Source organism: Gastrolobium bilobum, unplaced genomic scaffold (assembly GCF_033153095.1).
Source record: "Gastrolobium bilobum isolate Gb01-03AN ecotype WA unplaced genomic scaffold, APGP_CSIRO_Gbil_v1 utg5188, whole genome shotgun sequence".
In the NCBI taxonomy this organism is placed as follows: Eukaryota; Viridiplantae; Streptophyta; class Magnoliopsida; order Fabales; family Fabaceae; genus Gastrolobium; species Gastrolobium bilobum.
The window spans coordinates 840,025-855,138 of record NW_026899969.1 but is presented as its reverse complement, the minus strand read 5'-3'; the positions used below and the strand labels follow the sequence as shown (position 1 = coordinate 855,138).

Below are 15,114 nucleotides of genomic sequence, written 5' to 3'. Positions count from 1 at the left end.
TTTTTTATGACATGTTTTTGTAGGGTTATCTTTTAGAGTAACATCTTGAAGAACACATACGTTTTGAATATGAATCCAGTGCGTTTATAGTCAAATCTGCAATGAACGCGAAATTGTGGCTTATCTCTTTGTCTTTCTCAACACCTTCAGTGAATTGCAATGACGCTGATGAAGATGGTTTTGTGTCTTCTTTTGTCCCCAATACAAAAAATATATGAGTTCTTGAGGCTTTGGGTCTTCGTGTTGTACATGGATGGGTTTTGCTGCTGAAAGGGAACATGTAACTGATGGAGAAACTTCACGATTGCATCTTATATATGAATTTAACATTTTGTTAGACAGGTTTCGTGATTGTGTTGTGTTTAGGGTTCTTATTTTCTGTAACCAATAAAAATTGATTATTTCAAGAAATATAAAACAAAATAAATTTTAATGTTGGATATAATTATTTAAAGAAATTTTACAATTTTGACGGTTGATGATGTTAGTATGTGAAAAGTTATTGGAATAAATTGTCTTTTTTTTCGTTTATTTATATATTTTTTTTTTTTTAGCAATTGTCAATGAAGTTTATTTTGTTGTTTCTTCCTTCTTCTTTTTTCATAGCTTTGGGAATTTAAAAGTCACACTAACGAACGGATTGCTTATAGCAGTGAATGGAATTGCTGCATCGTTATTTTTGTAATTGTCGAAAAACGAAACGCGGTGCATGTGTTCCCAATTGTCTTTTAGTATTCCTAAGACCATCAAGTAATTATACAGGTCTTTTGGCATTAATAGGGATTTAGGAAAATGTGAATCATCAAAACAATTTATTGCTTTGTGCATTGGAATGGACAAGGCTAATAAACAAACCACTTGAAACGTCATAATTAAACATCATAGTGTTCCATAAATATTTAGGACTTAAGAGTTATGGAAAATATGAAGAGTCTTAATCTTTAATGGTAAATTAAGATTCCTATAAACATTAAAATATTGTACCAGCTTAATGTATTATTCTATTGATTATTGCGTTGACTTTTATTATAAAAAAAATATTAATTAATTATTAGTGTGTTTATCAAAGAAAATAAATCATTAACATATTAATTATTGCAAGTTCAACCAACTAATTTATCTAATACAAGGGGATTTCAAATTTTAAAAATAGAGGTCTAAACAATCAAATTAAATGGATTTTTTTTAAAGTAAAAATAGATTTTTTTGGATTGAATAGAATTTAAACGCTCACTCTATAAACAATAACATTATTTCATATTTTTAAAATTCAAATAGAGTATTTTGGATTGAATTGAATCTCAACGGTCACTCTAAACAAATACAATATTTCCTTAAACATTTTCGCTTCTCAAACATTATATCTGCTCTTGAACCAAAACATCCTTAATTTTAAAGGGTGCATTTCGGTTTACCAAAAAAAAAAAAAAGGTACAGTTCGATTTTCATATTCCCATTCCATTTTCTAAAACCTTCATTTTATCTTCGTTTGTTGAGTAATTACCAATAAAAGTTTAATGTTTTGCAGTATTCTATTCTTACAATATATCTTTCATCTTTTATTGTGCATAATTCCTAGAATATAACACATTTTTGTATACCAATGCACGAATTCAAAAGATGAAGAAAAATAAAATAGGTTTTTATATACAAGTGGCTTCAGTTTAGTATTCCTAGGACCATTGGTTATTATACTGTTTTCAATAAAGACGTGGCAATTGTTTATTATAATTGTTATGGAATAGCAATAGTCATATAATAAAAGCTGACATATGCATTTAAAGACATCACGTTTGAGTAATAGCTAATGTGGTGCCATTCTGCTAATTTTATTTAAAGACATATGAATTAGTTTGTTTATGTTTCAAAAAACATAATTAAGGATTATTTTTTAACGAAAAAATAAATAAAAACCATGCTACATGTTCACGTTTGGACAATTATTGGTGGGCGACAGACAACTCATTTATTATCCCATTACTTTCTACATGGGTAATTGTTAACCATATCAATGCTGCATAAAAAAACTATTTTATTAAAAAATAATCATTAAAAAACAAAAATATTTTGTAAAAAAATGCAAATATTTTAAATTAAATAAATATAAAATAAAATCAAAATTTGTAAATAAATAAAATGGACAATTATGTGAATAATTTTTCGTGGCACACAACTCATTTAATATCCCACTCCTTTCTACATTGGAATTTCCAAATTAATAATAAAAACTTGCTTTTTGAAATATTTATTATAAATTTCGAATTTCGTTTAAATTAAATTTTCATTTTGAATTTTAAATTTTGTAGTGGTGGGAAAATATTTGGACAATTATTGGTGGCAGACAACTCATTTATTATCTCATTACTTTCAACATGGATAATTGTTAACCATATCAATGTTGCATAAAAAAATTTATTTTGTTAAAAAATAATTATTAGAAAAACGAAAATGTTTTGTAAAAAAACACAAATAATTTAAATTAAATAAATATAAAATAAAATCAAAATTTGTAAATAAATACAATAGAAAATGATGTGAACAATTTTTCGTGGCAAACAACTAATTTAATATCCCACTGCTTTTTACATTGAAATTTTCAAATTAATAACAAATCATTGCTTTCTGAAATATTTGTTTTAAATTTTGAATTTCATTTGATTTTGAATTTTGAATTTTAAACTTTGTAGTGGTAGGAAAACATTTGGACAATTATTGGTGGCAGACAACTCATTTATTATCTCATTACTTTCTATATCGGTAATTGTTAACCATATCAATGCTCCATAAAAAAAAGATTTTGTTAAAAAATAATCATTTAAAAAACAAAATATTTTGTAAAAAAGCGCAAATATTTTAAATTAAATAAATATAAAATGAAATCGAAATTTGTAAATAAATAATAATAACTCATTTAATATCTTATTGCTTTCTACATTGGAATTTTCATATTAATAATAACTCATTGCTTTCTGAAATATTTATTTTAAATTTCGAATTTCATTTGAATTTGAACTTTGAATTTTAAAATTTGTAGTAGTGGGAAAATATTTGGACAATTATTGGTGGCAGACAGCTCACTTATTATCACATTACTTTCTTTATGGGTAATTGTTAACCATATCAATGCTGCATAAAAAACAAACTATTTTGTTAGAAAATAATCATTAAAAAAACCAAAATATTTTGTAAAAAAACACAAATATTTTAAATTAAATAAATATAAAACAAAATCAAAATTTGTAAATAAATAAAATAGAAAATTATGTGAACAATTTTTTGTGGCAGACAATTCGTTTAATATCCCACTGCTTTCTACATTAGAATTTTCAAATTAATAATAACTCATTGTTTTCTGAAATATTTATTTTCAATTTCGAATTTTATTTAAATTTAAATTTAAATTTTGAATTTGAATTTTGAATTTTGAATTTTAAACTTTGTATTGGTGGGAAGACATTTGGACAATAATTTTGGTGGCACAGAGCTCACTTAATGTCCCACTACTTTTCTTTTGATGTATATTATGAGTAAAAAAGACCTTTACTTTTTTGTTGTTGTATATTCCACTATTTTTTGCATGGATAATTGTTAGCCCTATCAATGCTGCATAAAAAAAAACAAAAATTTTAAAAAAATATTGCAAAATAACAAAATTATTTAAGATGAACATTTTAAATATACATGTATAACCAATTTTAAAAAACGTATAAAAATCATAAATTAAAAGAGAAAAAGTCATATAAAAAATGTATAATTAATACAAAAGAATTTAAATTTTAAATTTAAATAAAAATAAAATGACCTCTATCATTCTGTAAAAAATAGATTATAAAAATTTAATCACTATAAAATAAATTTTTTAATTTAGTATGTGAGAATAAAATTAAACTTTCAATTTTTTATTGAAAGAGTATAATTAACACGGAAAAAATATGTCATGAATGAATAACTAAAAGCTATTATTTGGAGAAAGTACACAACCTTTTATGGATATTTTTCACTACTTTTTATATGAAAAATTATTATGTCTATTAATAATACTTACTATTGGGTGAGAAAATATGTACTATTTAAAATTTAAACTTCTCAATTTGAATTTTGAACTTGATAGGTAGGAAAAGAGTTCAGCATTTAATATTTCTGTCGTGGGAAAAAGATATATATAATAAATTCGAATTTAATATAAAATTATAGATTAAACAAAAAATGTATTAGAAATTATAAAAATATATTTATAGTTGATAAAAAGAAATCTAAATTTTAAATTTAAACTTCATAGGTGGGGAAAAAGTTTAAAATTGGAAGTCAAACAACTATATTAATTTATCACTGCTTTTTGCATAGGTGATTGTTAAGCCTATTAATAATACCACAACTTTCGGCATCGTAAATTGTTAAGCCTATTAATAATTGGTGTTTTTTAATTGCAGAGTTTTGTTTGTGGTAGATACTTACAAAGTTTTATAGCTTTTCACCTCCCTAAATAGCACAAAACATTAACACGATTCTTTCTTTTAGCAATTAAGCGACGACAGACGCCGACAAATTTTTTGATCTTTTTCCTCCGTGCATCGCACGGGTACTGCTCTAGTAATTACTTTAAAGTTAGAAACTACAGTTTTGAAAGAAAAAAAATTATAATAAGAAATTCTCTTTTTTTATAATGAAAAAAAAACTAAAAACTAAAAGCCCTTAATATAAACTTTTTTTTTTAACTTCTTATATGTTTTTCTTAAATTGTGTGCTTTTATTTAAAATGAAGAGTAATAAAGATAGGGAGAGATAATTTTCTTAAAATATATGATTTTAAGTTAAAAATCTTATGTAATTACCAAATAATTTTTAACTTTTTTTAAACTTTTTTTTTTATTTTTAGCTTATAAGTAGCTTCTAGCTTAAAAAAGAGAGTATCCAAACAGACTCAATATAGGATAAAACCTGATTGTATAACACATAATTAAATTTTAGTATTATCTAGTGTTTGACGTAATATTATATAAGATAATGTATTGTATAAGATAATATCATTCAGTATTTAGTAATGCACTGTATAACACTAGATAGGATAAAAATAAATATTTTTAACAAAAATATTCTTTAATAAAGAATTTATATAATTCTTCCAAATATATCATATGATATTAATTTTTATAAAAATCTATTGATCAGTGTATCCACAAAATATATTAATTTTTATAAAAATAAAAATCTCCAATATTTAAAAAATTAACATATTAAAAAATCAATTTTTATTTTGATATATTAATATTAAATAATATATTAATTCTTGAGAATTGCATTGATCAGCAATGTTAGTACATCATGCCATATTCTTGGGCTTGATTAAGTTATACATCGTTTTGATGTATTAAGGAATTCTGGTGTATAAGCTTATACTATAGGATGGTCATACCAAACAACTAAAAATATTATAACGTATAGTATAAATTTATACTATCAGATTTATATATCATACCTAGGGGTGTTAACGGGCCGAGCCGAGCCGAGCTTTGGTCTTAAAAGGCTAAGCATGTGTTTAAATGTGTCAGCCTGACCATGTCTATTACCTGTTATGAATATAATTTCAGCCTGTGGCCTGTCTTATTTACAAAAAATAAAAGCCTGGTTTAGCCTGTTTAAAAAAAATAAGACAACAAAAATGTATCCAAACAAAATATACAATCAACAGCACGAGTAATTTCGTAAATATTCATAAATTTAATGTATATCAAAACAGCATAATATAAAACAAAATCATTCAAAAAGTATGTTTAATTAATAAAATAGGATGAAATGGATTGAAGAGAGAGAGGACTATCACAAATAGTATAAAAAATATAAAATAAAAATAAAAAATTAATATATTAGGCCAGCCTGAGAGGCTCTAAGGCCGAACTTTTGAATTGGAGCCTGAGGCCTTTTTATTAAATGAGCTTTTATACAAGTTCAAGCCTTGTTCCAACAATCAATTTTAGACATGTAAGCTCAGGTCTTCACGAGCCGAGCCAAAGGCCCCTGACTCGTTTAATACCCCTAATCATACCAAACAGGTCTTAAGGGTAACTTTTGAAATAAACTCTATTTTTGTTTAGATCAAAAGTTAAACCCATAAAAAAATCACCACTTTTTTTTTTAGAACTGATTTTAAGAGATTGATATTTTTCGAAAATAACTGAGTTTATATTACAGTTAATTTTTTGTTGTTGGATATTATTATGTTTAATTTTAGGAAAAAATGTGGGTCTTTTTAAAAGACATAAACTTAAATTCTTTTAAAAAAGAGATAGACATAAAAAAGTGGGATTCAAATTCCTTTGTGTATATCTCTCTCTTAAAAGGATCTAAATTTGTGTTCTTTAAAAAGACACGTACTTTTTCCTTAATTTTAATATGAGAACATTATAATTTCAATCATGATGCATTGATGCAGGAGTATGATTACTAAATCAGGTTTGCATACTCTTTTAAAGATTTAATTTAAATTTTAGTTATTTTTTAATATTTCTGAGGTTTAAATTGCTAGTCTACTTAATTAGGATGTGCGAAAAATTAAAAATAAATCCAGGCAAAAAAAATTAAAAAATAAAATGTTGGGCTGACGACCTGTAAGAACTCATAAAATATAAGTACACCTTTTATCCAAGAAATGATTTTATGATTAATGTTTTGTTATACATTAAATTATAAATCACAATCTTAAAAATTATACATAAACATTTCATGCTGATTACCATGTTAACCTCCAAAAAGCCAATAAAACTACAATGAATTTGTAAACATTGTTAATCAGCTTTTTACCCTACTCGTGTTAACCGTGAGCCCGACATAAATCTGTTGCCTAATTCTTCAAATGATGCGATTGAATTCGCCAGTAGTGTTGGGAACCATGTCTGTGCGGTTCCCGTCAGAGTTGTTGCAAACAACTAAGTAATTAGTGACTCGTCAATTCCTTTAATGTACATCTGCATATCAAATGCATCAATATAGACCTGTGGTTCCTTCTTCTATCATACTTCAGCAATTATGTTAAATTTAATATTTTGGGAAAGGTGCATCAACGATCTCATTCGTAAAAAAGCTATTGTTGTATTGTTTCATTCTATATATGCCAATTTCAGCACGGCCCGTATTTGCTGCATCTTGATTTCGTTCCACAATGTCTCTATTACGGTCCATTTCACTTCAACTTTGTTCAGCAAAGATTGACATGGATTATTTCATTGTAAGAATATATCACATGTCTCAAAGTTTTTGTGGCGTGTAATTTATATTGACTCAATTGCATTTATATTTTAGGGTCTATAAATGAATAATTTTATTAGTATGACTAACTTTAAATTTAAGTTTCAATTAAAAATCACTAGTTGTGGGAAACTTTAATAATTTGCACTTTATTACAAAAAATTATTAAAAGAACTTATGAAAATATTGAACTATTTATAATATTAAACAATCTTAGTAAGTCTAATAGGCTTGGAAGTCCAAACCAAACCTTGTATTTTTTAAAAACATTATGGCTCAGGCCAATATTTTAGCTTGCACCATGTTAAGAGGTCAGGCAGACTTAAAATATTTTACATATATCTAGCTTATTTAAGTTAAAATATAGTTTGATCTAATCCATTTATACCTCTAAATTAGTGAGGCAAGTGCTTTTTTTATCAATTGAGGATGTTGTTTAGTCTTTAATCTCAATTGCAATTGATTTTTTTTTTTTTAATTTGAGTGGTCACTTAATTTGTCTTAGATCCTTAAAAAAGGCATGACTTTTATCTTAAGTCATATTCTTCTTCTTTTATTTAATTATCTCATTTTCATATCCTTCACCCATCGGATCTATACTTTTGTGTTAAAAACTTCAAAGAACTAACGTGCTTATAAAACTAAAGCACAGTAATTGAAAGCTTTGCAGTCAATAATAGCAACATTAATAATAATCAAGTACGAATTATTCTATTATTTTAAATGATAGGACAAAAGCTAAGCAATTTTTTATGCTTTGGTTAAAAGTTATGTAGATTTTTACTTATTTATTAATTCTGAATGTTAATGTCTATTTATTTATTAAAATAGATGCTTGTCATACTTAACCTTAATGATTAAGAGAGGAAAATTAAACAATTGTGTACAAGTTAATTGTTAAATAAATTAGTCTTTTTCAAATTCAAATGTGATCCAAAAGAGGCAACACCAGATTTGAAAATTCGAGGAGTAATACAAATAAATAAATTCTGCAATGAGTGGATAATATTTGTAAGGTTTAAATTGTTAGTTTACTTATTTACTATTTAGGATGAGTGAAAATTTAAAAATAAATCCACTAAACCTTTTTTTTTTAAATGACGGGCTGAGGACTTGTAACAACTCATAAAATACAAGTACACCTTTTATCCAAGAAATTATTCTATGATTAATGTTTTATTAGAAATTAAATTATAAACTATAATCTTAAAAATTATACATAACCATTTCATGTGGATTACCATGTTAACCTCCAAAAAGCCAATAAAACTACAATCAAATTTCTAATCATTGTGAATCTTTAGTCAGTTTTTTACCCCACTCATCCTCCTCACTCGTGTTAACAGTGAGTCCCACATTAAGCACCACCATAGTGCAAATGCTGCCGAGAAAATCTCTAACCCTTGTCTATATTCCTATATAGAAGGTGTGCACCTGTAGGTTTATTGGCTTTTTGGAGGTTAACATGGTAATCCACATGAAATGGTCATGTATAATTTTTAAGATTATAATTTATAATTTAGTGTATAACAAAACAACAATCATAAAATCATTTGCCCCTGTAAGCATCCTCATATTCAGGGTCTAAACCAATGCATTAACAAAGAACAGCTGCGAGTCAGGGTCATCTTGCAGGATGAGAAGTGTTAAGTGTAAACATCTTAAACAAGGAAACAACATAGCCCCATCATTACTATCTTTCTTAGTGGTAGACTGGTAGCCATAAATCCCACCAGAGTACCGAATCAAGTTCATGTACAAAGAATGCATAACATAATGAACAAAGCATATCAACTACAGCTGAATCATAAAAGCACAAAAGTATCTAAGTACATAAACAACTAGAAAAGAATAACGAGACCAAATGTCTTAAGCAACCAAATGAAATATTTACATGCTTACGGAAGTAATTTACTTTAAAGAACATAAATTGCAAAAGTAACAAAAGAAATTTTTTTTCATAATATGTTATTGACGTTAAAAATGCTCCTACGAGTCTGCAGATGTATCAAAACCTTGCTTCCGAAATTCTTCCCTAAGACAACATACCTTCAAGAACACCCTAAAATTAGAAGCTTGCTATGAATTTTGCTAATAAATAGGCAGTCAAAAATTGCACATGCCTAGTGCATTTATGCAGTTGAGTTTCGTGGTTGATTCATCTTGATCCATTACTTTTCCAGGCAAAACCATCATAGCATGCTACTCCCAGAAGTCTGAATATTTGACATCAACCAAATTCTGTTTGTCGAACAGCTCCAAAACAGCTAATTGCAAAATGATACGGTGCATGTGCAACAGAAACTATTTACACTAGCAACTGCAATCAGAAAGAACTGGCAAGGGTCTGTTCTAAACAGGAATGTTGTCCAAAGAATATCCATCAAGGTCATACTCATTCTCAGCTGGTCCAATGCCTTCCTGCTGTCAGAAAAACAGAAGAAATTTGATTTGTTTATGATGGAAAATTACATGCAAGCATATAAATATTTCAGGTCCAAAGAAAGGAATGAAGGACAAACCTGTTTCAGAAGTGCACTCATAAGATCCTCTTGTCCATAATGCTCTGTGAAGAAGTTAGTCTGTGAGCTTGCATCAGGAATTCTTTCCGCCTTAACCCTTATTGAATTGTCAACAAGAAGCGTATTGAGGTGTTGTCCAGAACTTTGGAGATTACCTTGTTCCAAGCCTTCTCCCAGAGAGAACCTATTTTTTCCAGTCAAAGTGGCATTTCTGCTTTGTCCAGTCTGTTGGGTAGAAGAAAAGCCCTGATGGACTAAAACTGATGGTGAAACATCAATGTTACCTTGTAAAGGATTTGCATGCTGGGAGGCATTATACGTCAGGCCTGGGTTTGTTATGTCCCAATCATGGGACTTGTGATGATGTAGTTCATTAAAAATATCATAAGTTGGAAATCCACCAGGTCCTTTCATTCCAGAAGTAACTTCCTCTTGAAACGAGCCTTTTGTTGTGATACTGGATATACCTGGAGTGCTTCCAAGAGGGAAACTACTGACAGACATTTCAGTGCTTTGATTCATGGGAAAACTCAATAATGAAGAACTCAGTGGAACAGAATTATAAGAAGGTGATCTGTTACTAGCGACAATCCCATTTCTGCCCAGAAGACCATTAGAAATTCCATTTGGTACAGCTGGCTGCCCCAAAGATGACGGAAGTCTGGGAACACGAGGACCAGTATTTTCACTTGGCATCTGACCTCTAGGTTGGGATTGTGCCATCTGCATCAATAAGGGGTTGCTCTGTGTAGCACAAGCATTGACTCGCATATTCAAGCTGCCAAGGGATTGGGTAGACTGGTGCAAATTGGCAAGCTGCTTTGGCTCCATGTTGGTGGGTATTCCATGAAGTAAGTTCATTGGTTTACTAGTGCTTAAATGTTGTTGTTGTCCTTCTCCAAATCTTAACCTTGGATTTTCAAAACTGAAAAGGTTTCTTTGATCCATTAGAGGCATGGGGACGCCTGCTTTTGCAGTTGATCTACCAAGCCCTGCGGCTTGAAGTGTGGCTAGACTTTGTGCTGGGAGCTGACCAGCAACTGCAAAAGTTTGAAGATCAATTCCATTAATTGAAGGCATTGTCCCAAATGTTGCCTCTTGTGGGCTGAGAAAGGAGTTGTTCAAGTTACTCTGGTGCTGAGAAACTCCACTCAGCCTTCGAAGATACAATCGGTATTTCTGTAACAAAAAACAGGACGCAAAAAAGGTTACCTTCTTAAGTAATCATAGCATAAATGATTACAACAAGAAGAGAGCAACGGATATAATTTAACTCTTTGAATCCTTCCTGATAGAAATTTAATTTCAGTTGGTGACTAGTAATGGGTGTAATTCAGTTATGCAATGGGGTTAGTTATTCTTGTAGTATTTAGGAGTTAGTTATTTAAATAAATAACTGAGTTGTAATAACTGCAATTTAATGGGCAGTTAATACAATAAATGTAGCAGTTATTTTAGAAAATAACTGCAATATTAGTCAGCAGTGTTTTGGGCTCTATATATATATATGTGTATGAAAGTAGGAGGGATGAGTAGCATTATTCTGGTTTTCATATTGTAACTTATGTTCTGCATAGCAGGGGCTTGGAGAGATCCTCCAATGCTCGGAGCAGTTATGCTCTTTTCCTATTGCTTGTAATTCTCTTCTTTTTTCTTTTCTGCTTTTGGTGAGCTGTAATTCTCTTTTAATTCAATAAAATTTCTCTCTCTGTTCACGATAGGAATTTAAACCTATCAATATGATACCTGGAGATGGCTGGCAACATTTTCTCTAGTGAGCCCATGGACGTTCATCAATTCCAGAATTTTTTTTGGAACAGCCTCTGTACACAAAATATCAAATTTGAAAACATTAGAGAAGTTCTATGTATTTTTAATAAAATCTCTAATTAATAAGGCAACACTCGAAACACCATAATTCTTTGTAGATCAGATATTCAAGCAAATATTTTGGGGACAAAATTCTAATTTAGACGTAAAAAAAATTATCTATAGTGAATGCTGGATAGTGAGTAGAGATTAGAATGACCAGGTCGATGAGTGAGCATACAAGAAAATATAAGATGAATTAAAAGGGTAGAAGAAAACTCCCCTTTGATCATATTAGAAAACTATATACAGGCTCCAACAAGAAAAGTCAATCGAAAGTTGAATTAAAAGGGTAGAAGAAGAAATAAAAAAAACTGTGGGAAAAACCATTACAAAAAGGCAGCTAAATGGTTATAGAGAAATTTGGTTTTTGATAGAGCCAATGGCTAGAAGTCTAGAATCCCAACCAGTGGTATAAGACTTGATTGTTGTTATAATGTTAAAGCCACAATGGAATCTTAATTATCTATTAAAATCACTGACTAGTATAGTTTGAATACGAATTCCCGAATGAGCTGACATTCTGCAAAACCTAGGTGCGATGATCCCAAATATTGCAACTAAATACTGAAGATCCAAGTAGTAAAAGTATTATTTTGAGGCTTTCAGAATTCACATACGAAAATAAAACAATATAAGTGTAGAGTACCAAGGATGATGCATCAAAAGTACTGTGATGTGATACAATGCTATGTTGCTTTAGATAGGTATGGGTGGAAAAACAACAAAGATTAAAAAAGAAAAACTTTTTTCAAGGATGCAGGTGAAGGATACATACTGTCAATTCCCAATTGATCCACAGCAGCCACAAACTGTTGATGAAGCTCAACAGACCAAACAACCCGTGGCTTCTTCAATGTGGATGTGTCATCTCTCTCCTCTGCTTCCTCTTCTTCATCCCTTCTCTTCTTTGAGTTCCTCCAAGTGCCTTCATTTGCTGAGGATGAGTAATCTGCATCATCAGATGCCTTTTGCTGTCGATCTCCTTCGTCAGCACTACCTGATTGCTCCGTATCTTTCCACTCATTCTTTCTCTTGCGAACCACATGCTGCCATATGTTCTTCAAAGCTTCTATGCGAACAGGTTTGATTAGGTAATCACAAGCACCATGTGTTACACCCTTCATAACAACATTTTTACCATCATCTGCAGACATCACTGTGATTATCATACAAAACATGTCAGCCGGGATAAAAATGCAGTCTACGAATGGATCTAACCTGATCAAACTAGGTACTTACTAATAACCGGAAGATCCATCTCCAACCCAATGTGCTCTAAAAGCTTAAATCCATCCATGTCGGGCATATGTACATCGCTAATAACAATGTCAAACCCATTTTTATTCTCTCTAAGGAGTGAGAGTGCAGTCTCCGCTCGATGACATTTGGTAACTGAAATGAACTCAACAAAATCATTCCTCAAATTAAATAATCAATTGAATAACGATCCCATAAAGGAAACAAAAACAAATCTGAAAATCCAACAGTTCAAAACCAGTAGCAAAGGTTTGAAGGAATAATCAATATACAAATCTGACATCTCAAGGTGGAGGGCAACAGTATCACTCCAAACACAATAGATTGATGCACTTCATGGTATGAGAAACCAAGTCAAAAGCAAGTAAAGTTGAAAAGAAGAAAAAAATGGTAGAATAATCTCAAATTTGAGCAGCCATCTATGAAAAAAAAAAGGTCCGAGTAATACTCTTTCATAAAGAGATTGAGATAAAATCTCACAACAGGAGGTGATCTCACCCGATAGCTATATATGACAGAACCACGTAATCGATGGAGAGAGAGAGAGAGAGAGAGAAATTTTTTTTTTTTTTTTTTTTCATTTTGGGTTTTTTCAACTGACTGAGCGTCCAAATCGGCAAAATTGAAATTGAAGGGAGAGAGAGTGAAAATCCAGTTTGAGAGAAACTGATTCAGTACCTTCATAGAGACATGTGCGCAGCATCTTCTCAAGAATCATGAGGCACGTGGGATCATCATCAACCACCAGAACCCGCAGACCCGCCGGAAACTGGTCGGAAACAGAGTCGCCGGATTTCATAGCCACACTTGAAGTAACCGTCGTCGACATGGGTCCCTTGCCGTTGCCGAGATTCATGTTTCAGAGATCCAAATAACAGCACAACAACCAACACAGAAAAAACATGAAACAGAACAAAACAGGTGTGCTGCTCACATAGTTTGTTTGAATTTGAGGTGGAAAGTGAACAAAAACAATTAAGGAGCTTGTGCTGCTGAGTTCACAATTCAACGAGAACCAACTCAAAGCGCGCACGCGAGAATAGGAGAAGAAAGAAAGAGAAAACGAAATTTGAGCCAAAATTTTGGATAAAATAATAAATATTGTTCTGCCTCCAGCGTATGTCCTCGCCTTGTCACTGTTACGCTGAATTTCTGGGGTATTTAGTTATTCCATAATTAATTGATAATTATAACAGTTTTACTAATTAGTCGGATTAAGAAATATATAATATTTTTTACTAAATATTTTCTATTAATGGTTTTTTAGTTCATTTTTGACATTTGAAGTATAACATTCAAAGTTGGGTCTGAGTGGCTCCTGAAAGGGTGGATCCAGCTCATTCACTGGAGAAACTAACCCCGCATCTTAAATCTGCTCCCGACACAACTCAACTACTATGGTTTTGGATTTAACTGCGCCTAAGTTTACCGCAACAAAGTATAACGGGCTTATTCTAACACTTCTCTCAATTACCTTTTTTCATTACAATATTTCAGAATATTTGTTAAAAAAAAAAAATATTATTTATCAAGTTAAAAAATAAAATTATAATCAAAATTTTCTTTTTTTAAATAAATGTAATAAAAAATATTAAAAAGGTTCATTCGTTAATAATGTGTTTGTGTAAATTCGTATTTTAAATATTAATATTTTTTATTGAGTTTTTTTTATGTTATTGATTTTTATCTTAGCATCAATGTTATGTATTAATATTTTATTATATAACAATATATAGGTTTCAAAAAATAGACTTCTCATGTTATGGGAATGGGAAATAATATTCTTGCAAATCACGCTTTTTTTCTTCTTCTTCTTTTTTTGCATGATAATATTGTGTGAGTCTCACATATATATATTTCGGCAGGAACGTTAATTATACTGCAGAAGAAGTAATCAACCCAACTTAAAAGTAGCAATTCGTTGTCACAAATATCTAAACTTTTATTGTTTTAACAGTGGAAGAAATTTGAATTTCTTAAACATATAATTTTGGATTCAATCATGAAAAAAAAAAATGTCTATTAAAAAAATAGTTCTTGCCTTCTATACCTGATCATACTTTAGGATATTCGTATCTTATATACCAGATGATGATAAGATAGTCAAGATACTAAAAAAAACTAAAATAAACATCTCAACTTCTTAGAGTAAAGTAAATAAATAATATACTTATTATGTAAACAGCAATGTGTATGAAAAAGAGAGAGCGAGCAAGCGAGT

The 15,114-nt window shown here is 29.8% G+C and overlaps 1 protein-coding gene across 2 annotated transcripts; it reads right to left on the bottom strand.

The window, feature by feature from the left end:
• Positions 1–8,976: 8,976 nt before the first annotated feature.
• Positions 8,977–13,991, bottom strand: LOC133294465 (two-component response regulator ARR2-like). Of its 2 annotated transcripts, none has more exons than XM_061493137.1 (6): positions 13,572–13,991; positions 12,876–13,028; positions 12,412–12,792; positions 11,511–11,587; positions 9,765–10,943; positions 8,977–9,666 (listed from the first exon to the last, which is right to left on the bottom strand). In XM_061493137.1, the coding sequence occupies exons 1-6, from the start codon at positions 13,747–13,749 to the stop codon at positions 9,595–9,597; spliced, it is 2,040 nt and encodes a 679-aa protein (XP_061349121.1). In that variant the 5' UTR covers positions 13,750–13,991; the 3' UTR covers positions 8,977–9,594. The 2 variants fall into 2 exon arrangements, with proteins under 2 accessions (XP_061349121.1, XP_061349122.1); XM_061493138.1 differs by having other exon boundaries at positions 8,977–9,663.
• Positions 13,992–15,114: the final 1,123 nt, after the last annotated feature.

Bases quoted from the DNA above. Each gene is read 5' to 3' on its own strand.
- LOC133294465 (XM_061493137.1), bottom strand. From the start codon at position 13,749: ATGAATCTCGGCAACGGCAAGGGACCCATGTCGACGACGGTTACTTCA. The intron at 11,588-12,411 runs GTATGTATCCTT...TTTTGTGTACAG, and splicing joins GGATCAATTGGGAATTGACA to AGGCTGTTCCAAAAAAAATT. The intron at 9,667-9,764 runs GTTTGTCCTTCA...TTTTTCTGACAG, and splicing joins TGAGTGCACTTCTGAAACAG to CAGGAAGGCATTGGACCAGC.